The 22,805-nt window shown below is 39.9% G+C and overlaps 2 protein-coding genes across 3 annotated transcripts; both read right to left on the bottom strand.

The window, feature by feature from the left end:
- Window positions 1–7,953: 7,953 nt before the first annotated feature.
- mapk12a (mitogen-activated protein kinase 12a) lies at window positions 7,954–15,715 on the bottom strand. Of its 2 annotated transcripts, none has more exons than XM_080907351.1 (12): window positions 15,429–15,715; window positions 13,306–13,435; window positions 13,142–13,200; window positions 12,915–13,026; window positions 12,804–12,833; window positions 12,620–12,667; window positions 12,319–12,433; window positions 10,106–10,177; window positions 9,907–9,986; window positions 9,623–9,701; window positions 9,359–9,438; window positions 7,954–9,244 (listed from the first exon to the last, which is right to left on the bottom strand). In XM_080907351.1, exons 1-11 carry the CDS (start codon window positions 15,545–15,547, stop codon window positions 9,392–9,394), a joined length of 891 nt encoding a protein of 296 aa, XP_080763477.1. In that variant the 5' UTR covers window positions 15,548–15,715; the 3' UTR covers window positions 7,954–9,244; window positions 9,359–9,391. The 2 variants fall into 2 exon arrangements, with proteins under 2 accessions (XP_080763477.1, XP_080763476.1); XM_080907350.1 differs by having other exon boundaries at window positions 8,962–9,244; window positions 9,359–9,532; window positions 15,429–15,712.
- A 721-nt stretch (window positions 15,716–16,436) lies between these two features.
- On the bottom strand, window positions 16,437–22,672 carry selenoo1 (selenoprotein O1). Its single transcript, XM_080907309.1, has 9 exons — window positions 21,987–22,672; window positions 21,533–21,736; window positions 21,268–21,445; window positions 20,908–21,038; window positions 20,479–20,756; window positions 20,137–20,305; window positions 18,262–18,447; window positions 17,874–18,030; window positions 16,437–17,672 (listed from the first exon to the last, which is right to left on the bottom strand). The coding sequence occupies exons 1-9, from the start codon at window positions 22,538–22,540 to the stop codon at window positions 17,460–17,462; spliced, it is 2,070 nt and encodes a 689-aa protein (XP_080763435.1). The 5' UTR covers window positions 22,541–22,672; the 3' UTR covers window positions 16,437–17,459.
- Between the last annotated feature and the right edge of the window lie 133 nt (window positions 22,673–22,805).

The following is a 22,805-nucleotide window of genomic DNA, read 5'->3' as shown; positions in this document are numbered from 1 at the left end:
TAAAGTACTTTAAAACAACAATAATGGACTAAAGTGTTGCACAGAAGAATAAATAAAAGACAAAATAAATACGGTGCATATGATGCATAATGAGGCACAGAATAAACATACAATACAAATGAAATAAATAAAAGACATAAAACAAGAGAAGAACATTAGCCATAAATGGGTTTTTAGTAAGATTTAGAAAAAGATTGAGAAGGTCCATGATTTCATGTTGTGTACAGCAAATTCTCTTTTGATCAGAAAACATTTCACTTCATTGTTCTTAGCTGACACGGATGGTAAGGTGTGGTCGAATGCTGCTGTAGCCCATCTGCTTCAAGGTTGTGCAATTAAAGATGCTTTCTGCATACCTTTGTTGAGTTACTGTTTCCTTCCTAGCTGGAAGCAGCCTGGCCATTCTCCTTTGACCTCTGACATCAGCAAGGCATTTTAACCCAGATAACTGCAGCTCACTACATATTTTCTCTTTTGGGACGATTCTCTGTAACCCCCAGAGATGGTTATTTGGAAAAATCCAAGTAGAACATCATTTTCTGATGTACTCGGATCAGCCTGTCTTGCACCAACAACTATGACCCATCACATCACCTTTCCTCTCCATTCTCATGCTCAGTCTGAACTTCAGCTGATCATCATGTCTAAATGCCAAAATGCATTGATTTGCTGATGGGCTGAGTGGATCAGATGCTCTAAGGTACTACTGATTTTGTACACTAGGCAGGATTTTCTTGCAGGTTTAAATAAGCAAGCTTATACTTTGTATTAAGCTAAGCTGACCAAGATATAGGACTCAAAATTCACAACAAGGACATGGTCATTTTCTTCTTTGTTAAAATGGATTAAAATCCAACAAGAAATTACAAATATTGAGACAATACCTCTATATTTAACTGAGCTCCTGAGACCTTTACAAACCAACGTTGGGGCATTTGTTTGATACTCAGGAGATAACTTGTTTTTTCAACATCATTACCAGCTTGTAGACACAAAATAGAAAATGTTATGAATGTTCAGGGACTAGTTATTATTTGGTTAGGCAGATATTTGGCTACATACAACCTGACAGTCAGAGACAAAAGAAGGTATTAACATGGCATGCAATCTTGGGAACAGCTAAGTTCACTAAGTGATGTAATAGTTTGTAGAACCACCTTCAACAGCAATGACTTGAAGTAATTGTTTTCTGTAAAACTCTATGACCATGTTAGTCTCACAAATCATTGTGGAGGAATTCTGACCCTTTACGCTGCTGATTCAGTTTGTTGACGTTTGCATTAGCAGTCCATTACATAACAGCACTCTTAGGGTTCAGTCACATCATTTCAGGTGTACTGAGGTCTGGACTTTGAATGTGCCATTGTCACATCTTGATTCTTCTCTTTTTCAGTCATTCTGTTGTAAATTTGATGGCGTGCTTGAGATCACTGTCCAGTTGGATAATTTGGGCCATGCTTTAGCTGTCGGATTGATGGCCTCGTTGTTGACTCACTGACTGCAAGATGCCCAGGTCCTGTGGTTGTAAAACACACCCAAATCATCATACATCCACGACTTGATATTTGGTATTAAGTATTTGTGCTGATATGTTATATTTGTTTTGCCAAACATGGTGCTGTGCATTATGGCCAACAATCTCCACTTTGGCAGTGTCTGTTCAAAGAACATTCTTCCAGAAGTCTTGTGGTTTTTCAAATGCAGCTTTGCAAACCTAAGCTGTGCTGCTATGTTCTTTGTAGAAAGAAAAGGCTTTGTCTTTTCATTCCAGAACCCATTCTTGTTCAATGTTTTTTAAATTTTGCTGTCATGAACTTTAACATTTAACATGCTAGCTGAGGCCTGTACAGCTCTTGGTTATTTTGACTTTTCTCTGAGCATTGCATGGTCTGATCTTTGGACGAGTTTGCTCTGACATTCACTCCTCTGAATGCTCCAGACTGACAAATGGTCAAAACTTTTGCTCTTATTGAGGTGGTCACAGTGCTGATCAGCTTCTCAAGTACACTTGATCAGCAGCATGTGGCTGCTATTTAGCTTCTTTTTATTACTATGGAAACATTAAGGGTGTACTTATTTTTCCACAGTACTGCATAGAGTTGTGTGAAAACTTTGTTTTTCACATGGCTGTATGTTTGCCACATTATCACTGGTCTTCTATGAAGTAACAATGAGGGACTGGGGTCACCCCACATGATTCCTGCTAAACATCCTGTCAATCTATAACGCAGCACATGTGCCACGCACACAACTTCCTCTCTCGTTTGTCTATTGTTGTTATTCATTTTTAAACAGAGGAGATCCACTCCACCTTACTGTAAAACACGGCCACGTCAAGCCCCAAAACTGCAGCCCATGTCAGCAGACAGTCTGACCCTGGAGAGGAAAATTTAGACTTTGCCAATATAATGTGAGCAGCTTATTTTGATCAGTTGTGCCTCTTTTTTTAACCACTGCCACTCTTGAGGTCATGTCAGTAAAGTTTGGTTACAAAGCAATTACATGATCAGTGTTGTGTCTTGTATTAATATCCTCAATACTTGCTATACAGTAGGAAAACATGTGGGTATTTATAGAGCAACCAGATACTCCGCATTATGTCATAAGAGCAGAGAGCCAAGTCATAAACATGAATGTAGGAACAGAAAGAAACCAAGGGTAACAAAAAGAAAACAAAGTCATACTGTCTTTTTACTAACTTGCGGTGACTAGATTTAAAAACTATGTCTGGTGTGGTATCTCCTGCCCACGTGGACAGACATGAGGCAGAGAGACTGGGGCTGTAGCCCAGTCCCAGGGCTCTCACCACAGCACTCGCTGGCATCTCCCAGTAAACAGCCATAAAACAGAAAATATCCTCAACACAGATGCTGACATTCCTCACCACTACCATCAGTCCCCCATTTGGAAAAAAGGAGGGTTGTTTTGTTCTCTGCCATACCACCGGTGCATGTGTTTTGGAGAGAGTTTCCTTTATTCAGCATGGACGGGCTTTAGTAAGGAAAAAATGTGAAGTTTTAGCTCTTCCAGTAAGGACGTACAACTGAAAGCAATCATCAGCTCTAAGCGCATCAAGCTGGGCAGATTGAGAAGATTTTGATGGTTAATATAACAAAGTCTAAGGGATTTGACTTCTGTGGTTACATTTTTATCCACTGCTGTCAATAACACCCGTTTATTTTTCAACCTTCACATTCATACGAGAGACAAACAATTTGCCTTGTTTATATCAGAGGAAACACAGTATAGAAGCCATCTGGCATTAAAACAAGTACTTACAATATGCCGTGATACTGGGTTTTATATTATGAAATCCACTTATATAAGCTTAAGAAGTAAGAACTTTAAAGCAGCCAACTGTTTTTATTTTCTGCCTCTGGATATTTCACGTTCCATCAAACACTCACCCTGTCACAGAAGCAGCTCCCTTAAAATCACAGGTCATGTGATATACTGTGACCTCTCACATCTGAGCTTTTATCCAAATTGTTGTCTTGACCCCTAAAGAAGTGATTGTTAAGGTCACTTCTGACTCCTCGTGCACACTTGGCCATAAAATCTATCTGGTTTTACTATCCAAAGTTGACTTCTGTTAAACTTACATAGACGTAGCCCTTATTTTGAATCTTGTAGCATCCTCACCTTCAGGGCATCATAAGCATATAAATACACACACATACAAACGTGAACAAGGATTCTGGTTTTCCTAAGGATATGATAAACTTTATTGATTCCACAAACTGAGCATATGGATCGACAAAAGAGTGGCACACGTTCTGGGAATTCCTGTGGGCCTTTTGATTCCTTTTTTTTCCCACCGTGAAAACTTGTCACCATAGGAATCCATTTGAACAGAATGACTTCAAGGTGCAGCGAGGAAACTACAAACTTTTAACAACTACCTTTCAAGCCTGCAGGGGGGATGGCAAGAGTTTGATAGTGAAAAGAACAGTGGATTTTAGAGGCTTGCTTAAACTCAGTCTGTTATTTCTAATAAAAGTGAAACATATCGCACGAAAGTGAATGACAAGCACTAAATGAAACAATGTAGCAGATAAGAAAAAGTTTTGAATATAACTTTATTTTCACAATATGATTACAATGTAATACTGTCAGCTGTTGTGTTGCTGTGATTACTGTAAAGTGTAGCACATGTCCTCAGCTGTACAGCTTTGTCACAATTCCTGTGCACACACAGGTACAGGAATGCTGTTATTTTTAGAATTTTAATGTTTACAGACATAATGAATATGGGAATCTTAAGAGCAGCAGCTAAGGCTTATACACAAACTGGGAACCATATTACACATCCACAACAATCAAAGTCTAAAGAAGAAATAACTGAATTATGGCACTTCTAAGTGAATGATTTTACTTTCAACATCGACATTCCCCTTTACAGTCTTTACACTTGCTAAAGTAAATCATTGTACTATCCTTGTACTACTGCTGTGCTACCTCTGTTAATTTGAACACCCACATTTACATCATTTAACTGTATTCACAAAGAACAGTAGTTACAATTTACATTCCATTTCCTGTATTTTTTACAGCTGTTTGTTTCAGTGCCTGACTTTCACCTTTTAGAAACTATCATATTATTTATTGTATATAATTGAGAGAGTTGTTAAAGTGAGGCAGCTTAGTTAAGTGCATAGACAGTGTTCACAAAGAGCTTGTTGATAGAAAATCGAATCCAGGAGACAAGCAAAAGCTTCCTAACAGCACCCACTGCAGAAACACTTGTACCTTTAATTACATAAAATCACAACTCCTGTCAATAAGATAGAGATATGTTTACTTGTTACACATATTGCAAGTCTCAAAAGCAAGCTGTGGTCAACACATTGTCCTCTATTTAAAACTACAATGATTCCTCCTACTCAGTGGCTGACTCCCATCAGTCTTAAACGTGACACACCACAGCCCATACGTCAACACATCACATATGGAAACTGAGTTATCCTCGGAGAGAGAATGCAATCTGTTGCAGACGCTCTTAACATTGTGTATATTCCACAGAAGTCTTCAAACAAGCTGTGGATGGCTAATGAATGAGCTAATGTAAACTAAAGTGCCCTTTCCCTCAGGCCCTCTGTATCTCTTGCAGTCTTTTTCTTCATCTCCTCTTCCTTGACTTTCATCCAGAGTGGCCTATCTTTCTTTTCTAATTTCACATCTCTTTACTCTTCCCTTTGTTCCAATCCTTTCCTCTTCCCTATGTCCTTTTTCAACCCACCCACATCCTGGTGGGTTCTTTGAGTTGGAGTATCTCCCCAAAGTATTAACAGTGGTTCCATGTGAGCCTCTGGAATTTCCTTTATACTGTGTGCAGCAGGTCCTGCTCTCCTCCTGAAGGATCCCATGGACTTGTTTGCTTCTGTATACATCTTACAATGATTGTGGCAACATTAATGAAAAGAGAAAGACTGGAGAAGGTCTGAGAGGATGTGGGTGACATAGTTAGACAAAAAAACTCTCATGTCGGCCAATTGTGGGGCTCACCATTATCAGGGTTCAGTGAGCTTGACCTCCACTTATACACACTGGGATGTGGACACACACAGAAACACTGGGATATAAACACAAACGAAATAACACTGAAACTAGAAAGTTCTAAACACAAGTATTAATTTGCTAAAGCAAACAAACAGAAAACATATTAACTTGCAAAGTTTTGGAAATGATTACAGATAACTTCCTCTCCCTTTCAAATTGGGAAAAAATTATTGCATCCACTTCAATATGAGCAAGCTTACTAAAAAAAATCCACCTGTTTCTTGCCAGTAGTTGCAGGGATATGCACTAAATATATTCATACTGTCATACAGAATATTTGAATTTTCACATTGTTCTTGATGCGCTCAGCCATTTATAAGAAAATACATGCATAAGAAAATGTTTTATTGCTTCTCTCTTTATGCCAGTGAATAGCCACAGCCACACAGATCCAAAATGACACATGGAACCAAGAAAATAGCTGCATGGCGAACATCATGTACACAAATACCCTGCTATTTAAAAATAAAATTTCAGTGCTCTCAAACACACAATGACAAGGACATTCAGCAAGCTGGCAGACTTTCACTTCAGCTCCTGGTAAAACGCCAATCAATTTATCGCTGCTGAGCCCTTGAATCTGTTTATTTTATCTCCAGCAAGGACATGACAACTCAGATTATCTGGAGAATAAACACTGTCACTGATGGTATTCTGTCACTGTGGTTCATTTCAATAAAACCTGATGAACTTGGATGGCTATAAAGAACTGATTTCATTCTCGTGATGACAGTACTGGCTCTTATTTATTAAATCTTTAGCTGTCTGAGTTTCTGCTCCGAGACAAATGATGCAAACTGTAGAATTCCTACGCTCAAAGGAAAATTTTTCACGCAGACAAACTAAAATGAACTCTAGGGATGCATGAACTACAAAGCACCCCAGCAAAGACAATGTTAATCCTCTCACCATGCTGAGATTCATGGTGATGTACCTCCCCCAGACGCATGAAGTAAACAGAGTTATAATTTATGACATTCCCCTTCAAGAAAGGAGAGTGACCTGGGTCAGCTCAGTGTTTGGGCATTGCTGTCATTCCACACGTGCTCCCTCTTGAGTCACTGGCACTCTGATGCGAATGAGTGTGTGAGATGTGCATCCAACTGTGCATGCCAGTTGTATCCATCTGTACTGGTGTACACGTATGAACTCTATACACATGCGTCTTTGGAAATATGGTGTTGGAAAATACTCTCCCCTCTGCTTTCCTGTCTGCAGTGGGAACAGAACTCTGTGACTTCTCTGTGAACTATTCAGCATCACCCCAACCTCATGTGTGAGAACACAACATCCAGGGTTTGGTTTGGAGAAGCTCAGGCCCAGGAAGGAAGCTTGTCCTCTGGAGAGTCACCCTTTGGAGTCAAGGATCTGGAGTTCACTAGCCTGTTAAATTCAACACTATCCAGCAGAAGGTTGAGGAATGAGCAGAATCTAAAGGCAAAGATGAAATCTGCAAGAATGTTAAAACATTTGTTTCTTGAGCTCATCAATCATAGTCAGTACAAAGTTGTTAGTGTTAACTAAAGTACAATAAATCACTGTAATACTACCATGACAACTTATCATTAAAAATAAAATAACAAGTCTGTCCTCCGAGAACAAAAGGCTAAAAACAGTTTGCTCTCATGCTCACTGTGACGATGTTAACATGCTGATGTTTGCCAGATGGACTATTTTGTTTATCAGTGTTGAGCATAATAACATTTACTTATTGCCATTAAACATGGTGTATGTAGGCTGATGGAAATGCCAACAGTTTTCAAGTATTTGTCCAAAAATCAAAGGTTTGACCTGTTGGTAGAGCTAATGGGAAAAAAAGAAAAGAACTTACTCTTTTGTAAAGCTATTTCAGTCTAGACCTACACGGTGGGTCAACCCACGTCACAGTTTTTAGCACAGCCATGTTGTTGCTTGTTTACATGCTGCCCCCTAGTGTTAAATTGTATGTTTGTTAAGGACATGGATATGTTGCTTTTACAAGTATATACCGAACTCGTAACAACAGAAGTGGAGTCCAGCCTTATATTGATTATTTCTTCCATTTTGTTCATTATAAGTTGTTTTCATTGTTTGGCCTAAAAGTGAAGATACTAAGGTTAAACGTAACTTAAGGTTCTGTATATGATGAACCGTTTAAACAGAACATCTGCTCGGAAAACCACCGCAAAAAAAGACAAAAACTGCACAAGTTTCGCTGGAAACATAAAGGTGTGTTTTGCAACCTTTACAAAGTCTAAACAATCAGAAACCTTTGGTTTTGAAATTAAAACGTGAATGTTTGTGCATACCCTGCTGAGGGATTTCACATGAACCACAGTGCACATACACACCCACACGCACACACTTCAAGACAAGTTGCATATAATGCGAAAGTTGCAAGATAGCATATTAACATAAATTACAAGTGTTTGTTAATAATCGTACTTTTAAATACAATACAATTAACTCAACAGCATCCTATTAACAATGGGTTGTTTTTTTTCAAAACTTCTTATTGAATTTCAGTATTTCTATTTCTAAAATACTAAACTTCTTCATTAAAGGTGGGAATACTTAAATTGTACCAGGTGATAGATAGTCATGGACTCAGTAGAACTAATAGAAAAAAATATCTGTACCCCTGAAACTGAAATTGGAACAGTTCTGTGTTGTTTTTACTGTTTTCCTTCAGGTTCTGTGATTCAAGCACAAATCAAAAATAAATGAACAAATGCAACATTAAAATGCCAAGTATCTGCTTTAAGCCACGATGCGTTTGTGAATGGCTTTGCATCAGTAGTGAACGTGATTTTTGGGAGATAGACGTGAATCCTTCCACAGCCAAAGCTCTGGTTGGAGAGACACACAAAATAGATGGACAAGCAAATGGTCACATGTGACCTTTTAGATTAAGGTAAAGTTTTCTGTCAGTACAAGGAATAAAATGATAAAAGAGATACTAAAGGTGGTTGATTTGCCAAAGTCAAGGGTGAATCACAGGTGAATAAATCTTTGAGATGACAGGAAAATCATTTGCACTTCAAAGCTCCACTTCATGGCAATACTCTCAAGGAAGCATGTGGACATGTTTCCTTGTCAGTGTTCAAAGTTTTTCTCTAAGCTGTCCTTGATTTGATAATCCAGCTGAGCTCTATTCCTCTTACTGAATATTAGACTAAAGGCAGGAGGACCCATGACAATTAACAGCTTATAGGGCAGGGCTGTAGCCGAGGAGAGCACCACCGGGGATGACACAAGTGTCGACTGATGTTTATAGGTTAATGGCTTCATTAACTTCTCCACAGATGTTTAATATTCATGCATATCTGTCCAAAGACTTCTGAACCTATAAACTTTGGGTAATATGTACTCACACAGTCCTTTAACGTGTTACTATAAAGCCACTTGATTTGCAGCTGAGACTTTGTATTTTAATGAAACATTTATTATTTTAGAACAAATAAAGTGTCTATTTAACTGTCGTGAAAAATCCCACAGCAGCTTGCACTTATGAGAACAGGGCCAGTTTACATTCATTAAGTTGAGTTTTCATAGTTGAGATTGTCATTAAAAAAAAACGTGTTTGTTTGTTCTGGTTCCAGGTTGCAGTGTCAGCTCTGTGCATGTTACAGTGAGGTTTCCTTGGAGGGGTCCTTGGCTTCCAGCACAACAGGCTTGAAAGACAAGATCTCTGTGAAGGTGTGACCTAAAGAAAGCAGCACAGCAGGATATTAAACAAAAGCACGTAGCTCACACTTTCCACCTCCTTTTGCCTCTGTCCATCTGAAATTGCAACCTCAATACGCCCCTTCATTCTTACGTTTCCACTGGTCCAAAGTCAGCTCTGCATTGTCTAGTGAGTGATCATATGGCTGTGCTTCCGTCTCCTCGTCTGGGTCTCTAAACTCAGTGAAGTAAGGCAGCGTGAGAGCTTCTGCAGCAGTTACCCGTTTTTCTGGATCTAGCAATAACATTCGCTCCAGCACTGACACGGCTGAGTGAGAATGATGACAACAGAAAATCCATTTGGAGTTTGTTTACCAAAATGAAAACACATCAAATTAAAGGCCTGAGTATGTAATACCTTGTGGATTACTTGTGGAAAACACCTTCTGAAAGTCTTTCTTTTCCACTTTTCCAAGGCTTTTGAGGTAGGATTTTGCCTAAGAAGAGACAGAGAGGACAACGAATAGGCATAAAATATGATAAATCCATATTAGGTATGTGTTTATTAACTTAATACTGTACCACTAAAGTCCAACAAAGCACTCAAATCTGCCTCCAGTTCCTAAAATGTCATTGTTTCAAGCACAACTAAGCACCACAACAATCTTTAGGACCACAAAGTTACACATTTTTGGAACTCACATCCTCAGAGTCTAGTTTTGATATAAATTCCTGTGATGGTGTTCCTATGAGCTTCATGATCTCAGTCAGCTGATCTAGGTCTGAAGAAGAGGTGTTAAGGCTCAAATAAGAATAAAAAGGTACAATAAAAAAGATATTAGGTTAGACAAAAGCAACATGTTTGTTTTATAACTTGTGAGTCAACAAGGTGAAAGGATACGGTCACTGCCTTTAAAAAGAGGTTTTCCTTGCAGCATCTCTGCCATGATGCAGCCCACTGACCAAATGTCCACTGAGAAAGAAGAAATAAAAAGCAGAGTTGAGAAAACACCAAACATTTAGTAATCCATTCTAAAACAAAGTGTTACAACAGCCCCACCTAGTGGATAATAACTAAGACAACACCGGGCTTAACAGTACTGACATCATCTTTTTGTACAATAACTTTAGCATATTTTAATTCATTCTTCTCAATTTAATTTAATTTTATTTATTGTGTGAATTCACAACAACAGTCACCTCAAGACACTTTAAATTTTAAGATAAAGATGCTACAACATTAGAGGGAAAACCACCACAATCAGACGATCCCCTGAGAGATAGCACTTAGCAACAGTGGGACAGACATCTGCTGTGGCATTTAGGATGAGGGGAAAATCGTCCAAGTTACAGGCCCCTCAAAGACATAGATTAATATCAGGGACTGTTTAAGTGCCTTATTGTCCAGCATTTTTATTCCCTAATAACTTAAGTAGTAAATAAAAATAAATTCTTCAGGACTGGACACATTTAAACTCTGTGACAAAACAGCAAAAACATTCCAAACTAAAAAAAAAAACCTACAAATTAAAGCCAAAATCTTTCTTTTGTTCACTAAGATTTATTCTATAACCAGCTGAGAATCAATTATCACAGGATATATCACATTTTTGCAAATTGTAATGTGTAGATGCTAACGTGGATGTTTAGTCTATTTTCTGATAATTAACCACAGAAAACTTAAATAGGTCTACTTTCTGTAAACATTCATGGCTTATGTCGTAATATGAAAGTACTTGTACTCTTTTTGGATCCTTCTGTGTTTGTTTGAGAACCCCAACATCTATTTCTCAAATATATCACTATAGCCACCTGCTGTCATAGACAGCAGTCACAAAGGGACCAGTGTTAACTGCTAATACTGCTCATGTTGTCGCAGTTATATTGCCATTCTTGACGACTGTCTCGACAACTTGAACATTTTCAGCTGGGCCTCATGAACTGGAGAATAGCTCTCATTTCTGCAGGACTGTCTTACTGGATCCTAAAACTTGCCCTTTTTTTTGCTATGAACATCATTGGGTCAAACACTGAAAGCGTCGCCGTAGGGTCAGGATGTGATTGCTGTTGTAAACGTTAGTTATAAACCGGGTCTGGCTGCAAGTTTTTAATCATTGCTCCAAGTCTGTCACATAAACCTTTTCGACAGCAGGTCTTGTGACACGTGTCATTTGTGAAAGTAACAGATCACAAAGCTTGCTGAGATGTTGACTCTTTATATTATATTCCCATCTGGACTAAGCTTTACACTCTCATGATGATCAGACAGAAAAGTCCTTTTTTCACAAGATTGTGATGTATGGACACTGGGCATGTTGCTTATGACCAATCGCAGATAGTTGCACAGTTGCAAAACACACATTTTAGAATATTGCATACATGAATAGTGCTTATTTGGTCAGTTTAATTTCCCTAAAAAGTATATAAAATAAAAAATTGGTAAGTATGAAAAAAAGATTACATTAAAAAAATATTTTGAGACAGAAGATGAGCCTGGCATCAGAATGGAGGCATAAAGGAGACCTTAACTTGATTTGACCACCCTCCTATCCCATTTGGTCCCTGAAAATTACCCAAAATTGGCTTTGTGAAGTTTCATCTAACGAATTAGCAGAAAACAGATCAAACATTTAGGGTACAAAGACTCGGTGTTCTCTATGTCCTGCCAATTGAATTGTTGCACTTTTTCCTTTGAACATTTAATGGGACTATCTTCTGTCAGGGAGTTAAAAGAGCTCAAAAAGTACTGGAAAAATAAGAGAACATAAAAAGCCCCACATTTCAACACACCCCACGTACTCTGAAAAGAGGGGATTCATTGATTTTTAATGGAATGACCCAGCAGCAAAAATCCCACACTTTAAGGTTAATTTAAAATTAAAGCTAGACAAACACTTTGCCATGTTTTCCCTAAAGCTAATATTCTCCACCTACAAGCATCGGGCACTGTTCAAAGGAACATCTAGGAAATGGAGTTAAGCACACAGTGAGTAGAACAACCACTTTGTGCTGTTAATGATTTGGTGCTAATGGGGAGCGCTGAACTTGACACATAGATAGAAAGATCACAGTAAGAGTGCTTTTTTTTTCACCCCTGAATGAGCTCTACATTACCCGTCTGAGTGTAGTGCATCCAGTTCAGGATCACCTCTGGGGCTCTGTACCAGCGAGTTACTACGTACCCCGTCATCTCACTGTCTGCCTGCCTGGCTAAGCCAAAGTCCAAGATCTGCAACAAACATTAAAGTAAAATTAAAGTCTTAGCAGGGACTTAATATAAAAACATACAAACGTCAATGAAATTCTGTCTCGTGCAGTTATCAGTGTTATTACAGAACTCCGTTTTGACAGTGCACGCAAATAAAACAAAAACTGAGACATGATTGTTTTTTTATCAGGGTGTGTTCGTGTGTACCTTGAGCTCGCAGTCTTGGTTGATAGCGAGATTTCCTGGTTTGAGGTCCTGCAAATGTTGACATGAAAAGACAAGCAACGCCGCACCATAGTAGGAAGAGAAACACCAACAACCATTTATCTTAATACTTTTCACATATTTCACATATATGTTTGATGAAAAATACATATTAAAGAGAGCCTACCCTGTGAATGATACCAGCAGAATGGATATACTGTAATAAAGGAATGCAGCGAGCTGAATATTTTAACATAGTAATAATGGATTGGCAGCTGATCAAAGCAGAGCTCCTTACCTTGAGTCCTTTAAGCATCTGGTAAACCAAATATTGAATTTTTTCTTCTGAGAGCTTCTGCATCTTCATCAGCTTCCCCAGATCTGTTCCCATGAAGGGCATCACCAGATAACTTGGAAAATAACAAAAAATCATATTTAAAACTTTACAAATGTCCTTGAGGATTTGCAGAGAACACAGTTTTAATATCTCCATGCTTCTGTCAGAGTGGCAGAAAAGGTACTTACAAATCACGAAATCTGTCCAGAGAGAGGTCAGCTGTAAACACATCTAACAGGCCAATCACCTGTATCAGGAGGAAATGACATCAAATCAACGTTTCATATGAGGCATGTGTCTATAAAGACATTAGTTTGCTCATTTTAACAAGTTTGGACTTTTTTATGCTCACATTTTCATGTTTCATGTGTTTGAGGAGCCTCAGCTCCCTGTAGGCCCGTTTTGCAAAGATGTCAGACTGGAACGGTCTGTAGAGCTTCTTGATTGCCACCTTTGCTCCTGTTCTTGAGTCTCCTGCAGAGCTGAAGGAGATATGAACACAATATTGTGCAAACGTTTCGAGACAACTCGCATTTTTTAAATATTTTGCTAGGAAAATTAGAAACAGATGATTTATTGAAATGTACAAACATAAATGAAAATATGTGAATTTGTGAAATTCTAACAAACATAAAAGTCAATATTTTGTATGACAGCTTTTATTCTTCAACACAGCCTAAAGTTTCTTAGGCAAGCTTTCTTTTCATTTCTTTAAGCTTCGGGAATAGTTCTGCTTCTTCAAGGACATTCAAAGCTCTTCTTTGTTGGGTATACTTTTACTACATTAGCAGTGTTTTTGGAATCACTGACATGCTGAAAAATGAAGCCACTGGCAATCCGATGCTTTCCAGGTGCTTTTCCATGGTGGATCAAAATCATTTTTGCATTCATAATTCCATCAGTTTTGACATGAATAGAACCTCAAACCATGACCTAGTATCCACTGTGTTTTACAGTTGGCTGTAGACACTCACTGTTGTATTTGTCTTTTAACCTCCTTCTTATATATCGAGGATTTAAACCAAAACTTTAAACATTCTTATTCATCGCTCCGCAGGACCTGTTACCACTGATTTTCAGTGTAGTTTGACATACCTTGGCCTTTCTCCCTGTTTTCATTCCTCATGACTTCCTGACAGCCATCCTTTCACTGAGACCATTTCTGATGAGGCTTCAGCAAGTAGTAAATGGACTAACTGAAGTGCCAGATGCATCTCTCGAGTCTTGTGTCAGGGGTTTGCTGGATTTTTTCAAGTTTCTTAAGGGCATGACTTTCAGATACTGCTCATGTGTTATAGACAGTTTTTTAAGCTGGCCACTTATTCTTTCCAGTTAAAGCACACACTGTTCACCAAACCAACATGGGCCAAGTTTCTACCTAATAGCTTTTTGGGAATTTCCTTGTTGGTGCAAAAATATTATTTCATTCTTGTTATATTTGGGATTTTATTTAGATTCAGCTAAATAGAAACAGAAATAGAAACAAATTATTTGTTGTTGTTGTTTTTTGATGGGCCACTAGTATCGAAGCACCTAAAGATAGTGTCTAAAACCAGTTCTTTGTTAAGTTGTTTGTTACACAACAGTGGTTAATCACTCAACATTGGTGCCTCCTTTTATGCTTGAATGATTCATAGGTCAACATTCCTCTGAAAATGGTCAGATTCAAGGAATAGACTTGCAATTAGTGAAAAAGAAGCCAATTAATTTTGAAAGACTTTCGGAAAGCCTGGATAACTGATGCCAGAGAGCATTTAAAAATATTAAAGAAAGTCTGGTTTCTTGGAAGCAAAGATATCAAGATATCTGTACAGCACTATACATATGCGATGGCGTGAGACAAATTTAAAAAATAGCCCTTTATTATTTCCTGTATGAGGAAATCTAGGCAAGGAACATTCCTGGTTAGGCTGTGTAACTGAAAAGTTGTTTCCTTATCTTCGGTTGAGGAATTGTGTTTTTTAGTCCAAATCTGTGTTTACAGGCAAACACCTACTTGCTCTGACGTGGCTCGGCAGTGATCTCTGGCTGGAACGGAGTTGTTCATGTGTTATTAAGTTGTATTCAGTCGGTCAGTGTCCGCCCAAGACGTTAATCATTGATAACAAAGGGTCCGCATGCTGCGAGACGCACAAAGGTGCCTGAAAAGCCGCTTTTTACTATCGTGCTTTTATTAAACTTGGCTCAGCTTTGCCATTTCACACGCAAATGTGCTGCTCATAATTAAGCTCTGTTGCTGTCAGGGTGATTGTGTAGAACGCAAGTAGTGTTGCTGCAAGTGTCTCCATCATATCAGGAAGTGAAGCAGCATGTGTTCAGCGGACCGTAGATACTTTTTCTTTTGTTTGACTGTGGCACAGTGCAGCCGTCTGTAGGGCACCATCTGTTCCGTCGCTCTCTTTGTTTCACCGCTCCACATCAAGCAGCAGTGCTGTCGGCTAATAGTTTCTTCCAATTTCTTAAGGTTTCACTTACCATACCGTCCCGTACGCTCCGGTCCCCACCTGCTTCAGATCCCGGTACCGCTCCGGTACTTCCCATGATGTTTTGTTAATTTCCAGGCGGTGATAGCCCGGTCTGATTCGCGTATTCATCTTATCTATTATAAACTCGATAGGCAGTACAGCACAAGCCCCTTTTTAAACTTGTTTAGGCTCTTCCGGCGTTACGATCTCATTGTCCCAGATCCCACCTATGCGCTCACCCGCGATCATTGCGCAGCTGTACTCAGGGCGCACCCTGAGGTCGCTAAAAGCCACTCCCGAGTCCTGCTGTAGTAGGCCTACAATTAAAGGTGAAGAAGAGAAGGCAACGTGAGAGAAACGAGCACATAGCGCTTTAAGTGCGTAAAACCTGTTTAGCAACCTAAGGATATGATTTCATTTTATAAATACACAAACGAGTGACAAATTAAAGAAGAAACTACAACCTTGACTGAAAACTAAATAAAAAAATGTTCAGAGTAAACATCTTCATGATGAGGTATTTCTGTTCAAATAGGGGTAGACAATGCTTTAACTGACAGGACAGATGGAGTCACTCGTTGGTTTAACGAGTAAGAAATTGGCGTGAAACGTGCCTTGGCTTTCGCAATCCGGTTGTCTTTGTAACTTGCGTGTTTGCGACACCGTAGTCTACATTCAATTGTGCTATTTAGGAGGAGCCTACAAAGAGCAAATGTTTCAGGCGTGTTGGAACAGGAACGTTACTCAAGCCAGGAGGCACCAGCTGTGCTTTTAGAAATCCTTGAATGTGTCACCCAGGTAACAGAACAAGGAAACAAGCCTATCACAAAACCAAACTGGAAATGTTACATGGTCACGTGTTCTGTGTGACATTTACACAGGAGGAAATTTATTATTTGAGAGATTAAGAAACAGTGACAACATTAAAATGTTACGCAGACATGGACGTGGAGTTTCCTTCTGTAACTGAACTGCAGGTATGCCACGAAGTAAAATAAAAAAACAAAGACACAATGACTCTTGATCACTCAGTTTATTGATTCTGTTAGAAGAGCTCCAACGGACATTTCACATAAAGCATATTCACCAAAAAGGCGCAACATGTGATGAGTAGTGCTGTTGCGTATGTAGTACAGTTAATACAAATCTATGAATGGCTGTGGCTGTCTTCTACTCTTCGCACAAAAAAAGTCTTTTTGTGGCACATTCTACAAATAACTTCCTCTTTCTGTGCAGCCACAACCTGAAGAAAGTAAATCGCAACATCCTGTTCTCGTTTGTCCTTCACTAAACTTGGTTACTAGACAAAAAAAAAAAAAAAAAAGTAAATTACATCCGTGGCTCTATGAATGTCTTGACAGCTGCAAAAGAAAATGCTTTCTAATATAGGAAAACATACTGTGCGTGCTTATCTGCTTTATATTGTGCGTGTTTGTTGGCTGCGGCATCCTAATCATGTGTAGTAACACAGTTTTAGCCACAGATATAATATCATCATAACACATTCACTCTCTCACACACATATTTTTGGTATATGTCGAGGTGTCACCTCACAGTTTGTCAGAGCCAGACAGGCCACTGTAAGACTTGTTGCCTGACTCATCATTAATAGCTTATTAAACACAAAACAGACAGGAAAAAAAAATTGACCCGAGTTTCTGTAAATATACTGCTTAAACTGCACAATATCATATATAAATTTTATATAAAATCTCATCCACTTATTTAAGGATGACTCAAATGTTAAACAAGGATACAAAAAATGATATTACAGCTTTAAAACGTATATCTTTTTAAATTTTATATAGAATTTGTATTTTTTGTGGAAACAAACTCAACACGCTGTCTGTTTTGTGCCATCCAGCTTGCCTGTGAGGTGCTGTGCCTCATGCCGACCTTCCTGAAACTGCCTGCTAAAATAACAAAGTTGTCCAGCAGCTGAAGAGTTATAAAAATGTGAAAAAAATTATCTTTAAACACTTTGAAACGCTCTTGTTATTTTAGGCAGGAGAGATCACGGTCAAGGAAGTTACTACGAAGATCATGTGACACAGATTTCATTGGCCCAAGCTGGGGGCTTGCTGTCATAAGGCACAGGATTTCTGGGCATAGCGGTAGCTGCTTCTTGCTGTTGCTCCTCTCCTTCATCCCTTTCTCCTTCTGCACTGGTCCCACCTCCACCAACCCACGCAGGGAGCTCCAGACCTGGCTGTGAAGAGAAAGGCTTCTCCAGAACCTTGAGGACACGCTGGACCTGCAGCAAAGAGCAGAAGTGAGACTGGGTCACCACACTGAAAATGAAAAACTTAAAAGGGAATTAAGGGTAAATGAAGCACAGTCTGATTTCCAGTGAATGCTTCTGGGGAAGTTGTCTGTATTTCTCTACCAAAATCTACAGGAGACAAAGGTAGTTATGTTTCTATCTAGTAAAAATTAGAATCGACTAGAACCTGACCTCAGAGAAGTCCCCATTCTCAGCAGCCTCTATGGCATTCTGGGCAATGTAGTTTCTGAGTATCACACGAGGGTTGGTGCTGTCCATCACCCTCACTCTCTCCTCCTGCACAGCCTGCACATCACTCTGGCCTTCCAGCTCACGAGCCAGACGTTTCCTGTGGCAGTGATAACACAAAACATTCCCTCAGAGAAGTGCAGCAAAGGAACAATAATCACCTCGACACACATTTCCTCTTTTTTCTGTCTGTTTGCACATTTAAAAAAAAAAAAAACCCAAAAGCTAATCCGGTCTATGCAGTTCCTCCTCTGCTCTCATTTTCCATGCTTTTCTTTCTCGTCCCTTGCTAATAAAACTTACTCACTCATTTTTTTTGCCCCCGTCTCACCTATACTGAGTGATCCAGGATGTCCAATCCTCTGCCTGTTTGGTTTTCAGCTCCTCCTGGGTGGTCTCCATCAGATCCTTTAGTTTGCTGAGTCGCTCTAACTGCCTCGCGATTGTTGCTCTGTCTGAGATCATCTGGAACAGTGCTGGGTTGCTCTGAGCCATAGAAAGCAGCACTGCCAGTTCACTGTGGATACAAAACATCACTGTTATAATTCTTATAGGCCAATAAATAAATATGTTGGAAAAGAAAACACAGACATAGTGCAGGCAATCTAAGAGTTTAGAGAGAAAGTAAGGTACTGAGATAAAGAGTCCAGTGACTGTTTGTATCCATAGAAAGACTGGGTTACACAAAACTCACTCCAAAGTCCATCTTTATATCTAGATTAGTCAGGGATCAACCTTCCACATAATTTGGGGCATCATAAAATGCAGAATTAAATATTTTCTTTATAATTGTTTCACTTGCTAAATAATGAGCTCAGCTATTTCTGTCTGTATTTGAGCTCCAGATTCTTTCCATCGAATGTTCTCTCCAGTCTGCAGACACTCGTTACCATTCAGGGAAAATGCATCACAGGTACCATTACCCTTCTAAATTAATTTGATAAGGATTGGGTTTCAGAAATTTTAATCAAATTTAATACTTTCGAATCCTATTTTAACAGAAAAATATCAGATTACAGGTTCCCATAAAAAACAAAAACAAATAAAAAAAACCAACAACAACACTTCAAATAAGCATTTAGGACCATCTTGAAAGCTATGCTGGGTAGGCAGTAGAAGGATAATAAAATTATGGCACAACAGCTGCTAACAAAGGCAAACAAGGTCAGTGATGGCAGTAATTTATTGTCCATGTTGAATTTGTTGAAGCATTTGTCTAGTTTTAGGAAAATGGACATGTGATATGGGTGTAAAGGATCCGGGAAGGGCATATGGTTTCTGATAACATCCAACAGACAGCAAATATGGGTATCACTTCCAAAAGTCTCAGTTCCCGAGATCCCAAACAAAAAAACAAAAGAAAAGAAAAAACAGTCCCAATGGGTGCAAACCAAAACAAGGTCTGAAGTGCTTCCAAAAACTATGTTAAAGTGTTACAGTATCCCTGCCTGCTTATTTAGTACTGCGATTCTTACTGCTCTCCTCTTGATACTGGACAGATTTTAGAGTTAAAAATGCTGGATGGATAGGCATGTGACCTAAAATGAGTGATAATTTTACTTTATGTTCAGTGGTTAGTATTATCGCCTCACAGGAAAAAGATTCTGTGACTGCACACCGGCTACTCCGGCTTCCTTCCACGGTACAAAGAGGTGCAGTTAGGTGAACTAGTGACTCCAAACTGGCTGTACGTAAGAATACGAGGATAAATAGTTGACTGTCACTCTGTGTTAGCCCTGAGATAGACTGCCAACCTGCTCAGGTGCACGCTGCCTCTCGTCATAGTAAGGTACTGAGATAAAGAGTCCAGTGACTGTTTGTATCCATAGGTTCTAGACTCCTTTGACCCTTAAATGGATAACCAATTTTAAAAAATGAATGAATGGATTGACCGATGGGTGAATAAATGGAAACAATAATATCAATGTTTGCATCATTTTCTGCTGCCTTCAAGTCACCAAAAATATCAACAGATGCTGCTTTAAGAAGCAGCATGTAAAAGACATGATGAAGCCTCACTAGTGACACCCAGAGGCTGCAGTATGAACTACACTGAATAAAAAGCAAAACATTTGACATTATCACCACAGGCACAGTCATTATGTCTATTCTAATAGTTTTAAGTAAAAATATAAGTGAATTTGGCCATGATGCGTAACACGCTGGGCTTGTGTGTGTGTAGCGGTATAACTATTAGCTAGCTCACCGTGGATCCATCGTGGGCTTGTTGGCAGCCTTGAGCTCCTCTAGGGAGGCGCACTGCTCAATCAAGAGGTCTGTGGCTTTCTTGACAGAGTCCTCTTCTCCCTCGCTATTTTCCTCAGTGGGACAAGAAATCAGACTCAAGCTACGGAAGGTGTTGGTGAAGTCAGCACCTGCAGAAGGGAGGCAGAAAAATGTTATTACAATGTTACATCCATCATTAAATATTTTTCCTGTTTCATATGCAGTGCCGTATGCACGCATTCTTAGACTCTCAGTCTGTCACTAGATTAAATGTTTCGTCACATCAAACTCTCTTTCTAAGCAGTACACAAAATAGTCCCACCTGTGTTGTGCATTGTCTGAAGCAGTTTGGTGATCAGGATCTCGTCCTCAGGGTCCTCCTTCTTCAGCAAACCCAGCTTCTTCCTCATGTTCTCCAAGTAGAAACGGTTATAAAGATCCAGGTACTCCTCCAGTACAGCCTCAGCCCGGTCTGGTGGCAACTCTGGAGCAAGAGCCTCTGCTAGCTTTACGAGGTTCCACCTACAGATAGCTGGCTGGGCTTGGTAGGAGTATCGTCCAGAGTTGTCCGAGGCATTACAAATAAAATCTGGATCAAATCTGAGAGAAATAAGAAGCGCTCAAACCTAATGTGTTATAATTAATGTATTATAATTATGGCTTCACTCCGACTCCGTGACTCTAACCTAATGAGTATGATGGTAACATGTGTGACAGGAATATTTTAAAATGCATACAGTTAAACACTGACCTGTCCATGAAGCCGTATGGACCATAGTCCAGCGTGAGTCCCAGGATGCTCATATTGTCCGTGTTCAGGACACCGTGGCAGAATCCCACGCACTGCCACTGAGCCACAAGTCGAGCTGTACGAAGCACCACCTACATACAGGAAGAGATGACAGCAATCCCATCAGGTCTCTAAAATCTGAGAACAGCCCTGAGCATATTACATCATAACTTCTTTCTATGGATCAGATAAAAAATGTTATCAAAGTTATTCCAGGCCTACAGTGCTAAGAAAATCTTGAATACATAACAATTTTTGATTTGCTGCAACATTTCACTGTCTCTACACGCTGACAGGTGAGAGTGTAACTCATGCTCTGACCTCTCGAAAGAAAGCTACGTTCCTCTCCACCCGATCTGGGTAGTTCTGTTGGATCTCAGGGTAGAACATCTCAATGACATAATCCATCATTTGACCTCGGATCTCATCGCGCCCATAGCTGGGACCCTGGCGACCTGTGAACTCATCGGCGGGCTTGAAGATCTCAAAAGATCCAAACCTGCTCAGGCCGTGAACACAAACAAATCCCATTTAAACACAAATAGAAACTCAATATGAGTAAGTAGGTCAGGTAATGTGCACCCACCTGATGAAGGTAGGAGCAATGCGGAGGACCACAGAACATCTTTCGTGGCGAGCGTGCCCGTTGTAGTACACATCACGTATGACCCTGCTGTCGGAAGTGACTACAGAGCCTGCTCTGGTGGTGGGCACTCCCAGGAAGAACATCGCCTCGCTGCACAGGAACTCTCTTATACTGGAACGCAGGACCTTACGGCCATCAGCTTGTCTGTGGAAGAGAAAAGGACTTTTTTTTTTTCCAATGCTCAGCAAAAAAGGTGCATCTGATTGCCAAATATTGCCTTTCTTCAATCACATATGCTCTGTTAAAACAGAGAATCAAAGTATTTTTCATGTTTTAATCTCTCTGGTGGAGTTATAAAAATAGATTAAGCCACATTTATTCTTAACCTAATAAATAAATTAAACATAATCTTGCAAAGCCCACTCAAACTGACAATGAAAGCAACCCCTTGTACCTGGAGTACGGGGTCAGCCCAGCTCCTTTCACCTGAATCTCCCACCGGCCACTCGGGTTTTCTCGGAGAAGTTCGGGATCTTGGCCAGACGGAACCTTCACCTCTCCCAGGTAACAGGCCGCCCCATCGCCCAGCTGTCCGGCGAATTGTCCGAACTGATGTCCGCAGTAGCAGTGAGCGGCGGGTTCAGATCCTGGCATGACTTTGGATCCGCTGAGATATTCTGGCCCGAGAGGATCGTTCACGACCTCCTCTCCGTCCAGCCCCAGCAGTGCCTGAGCTTGGTGGGACACGGCCACGAACCGAGGCTTGGTCAGCGGTTGTGGTGTCACCCGGGAGAAACACGCTCCCTTCACCTGCCGCACCCCCTGCTCCTCGGATGGATCCAGGGGAAGTTTCTTGAGGGCGACGTTGTCAAATTCGAGCCGCTCCAGCGAAGAACGACTCATGGCCAGACCCATGTCGTCCATCCCGGCAGTGGAGACGAGTCTTAAGGCGGACACACCGGAAAGAAAGACGCGTGACGGTCCCAGCCTAGGTCCTAAATAAGCCATGCAAACCAGGCCATCTGTCTGCGTCTATCCGCTGGCGCAGTTAAAAAGTATTCACTAGTCACGCTTTCATAATCCTGCAAGCTACAGCGGATGTTTGTGAGATACGGTGTAACGACAGTATTCGTCCGATCGGAAACAAACAGAAAATACGGAACTGCATTGACCGAATAGAGTTATTTAGGTTTAAAATATTTTTTCTCATAAATTATCAAAATAAATTAAATTTAAAAAAAATCATTTGCATAACATTAAAACGACAGGACTA

The sequence above is a fragment of the Rhamphochromis sp. 'chilingali' genome, assembly GCF_963969265.1.
Source record: "Rhamphochromis sp. 'chilingali' genome assembly, chromosome: 2".
Classification (NCBI taxonomy): domain Eukaryota; kingdom Metazoa; phylum Chordata; class Actinopteri; order Cichliformes; family Cichlidae; genus Rhamphochromis; species Rhamphochromis sp. 'chilingali'.
The sequence above is the reverse complement of the archived record's forward strand: the minus strand, read 5'-3'. Positions and strand labels throughout refer to the sequence as shown.

Bases quoted from the DNA above. Each gene is read 5' to 3' on its own strand.
- mapk12a (XM_080907350.1), bottom strand. From the start codon at position 15,547: ATGAATACGCGAATCAGACCGGGCTATCACCGCCTGGAAATTAACAAA. The intron at 12,834-12,914 runs GTAAGGAGCTCT...CCTTTATTACAG, and splicing joins AGATGCTTAAAGGACTCAAG to TATATCCATTCTGCTGGTAT. The intron at 9,987-10,105 runs GTATCCTTTCAC...CCTCTTCTTCAG, and splicing joins TCTTTTTAAAGGCAGTGACC to ACCTAGATCAGCTGACTGAG.
- selenoo1 (XM_080907309.1), bottom strand. From the start codon at position 22,540: ATGGCTTATTTAGGACCTAGGCTGGGACCGTCACGCGTCTTTCTTTCC. The intron at 18,448-20,136 runs GTGAGCTAGCTA...TTGTATCCACAG, and splicing joins AAGCCCACGATGGATCCACG to TGAACTGGCAGTGCTGCTTT. The intron at 18,031-18,261 runs GTGAGACGGGGG...TCACTGCCACAG, and splicing joins TCCTGGATCACTCAGTATAG to GAAACGTCTGGCTCGTGAGC.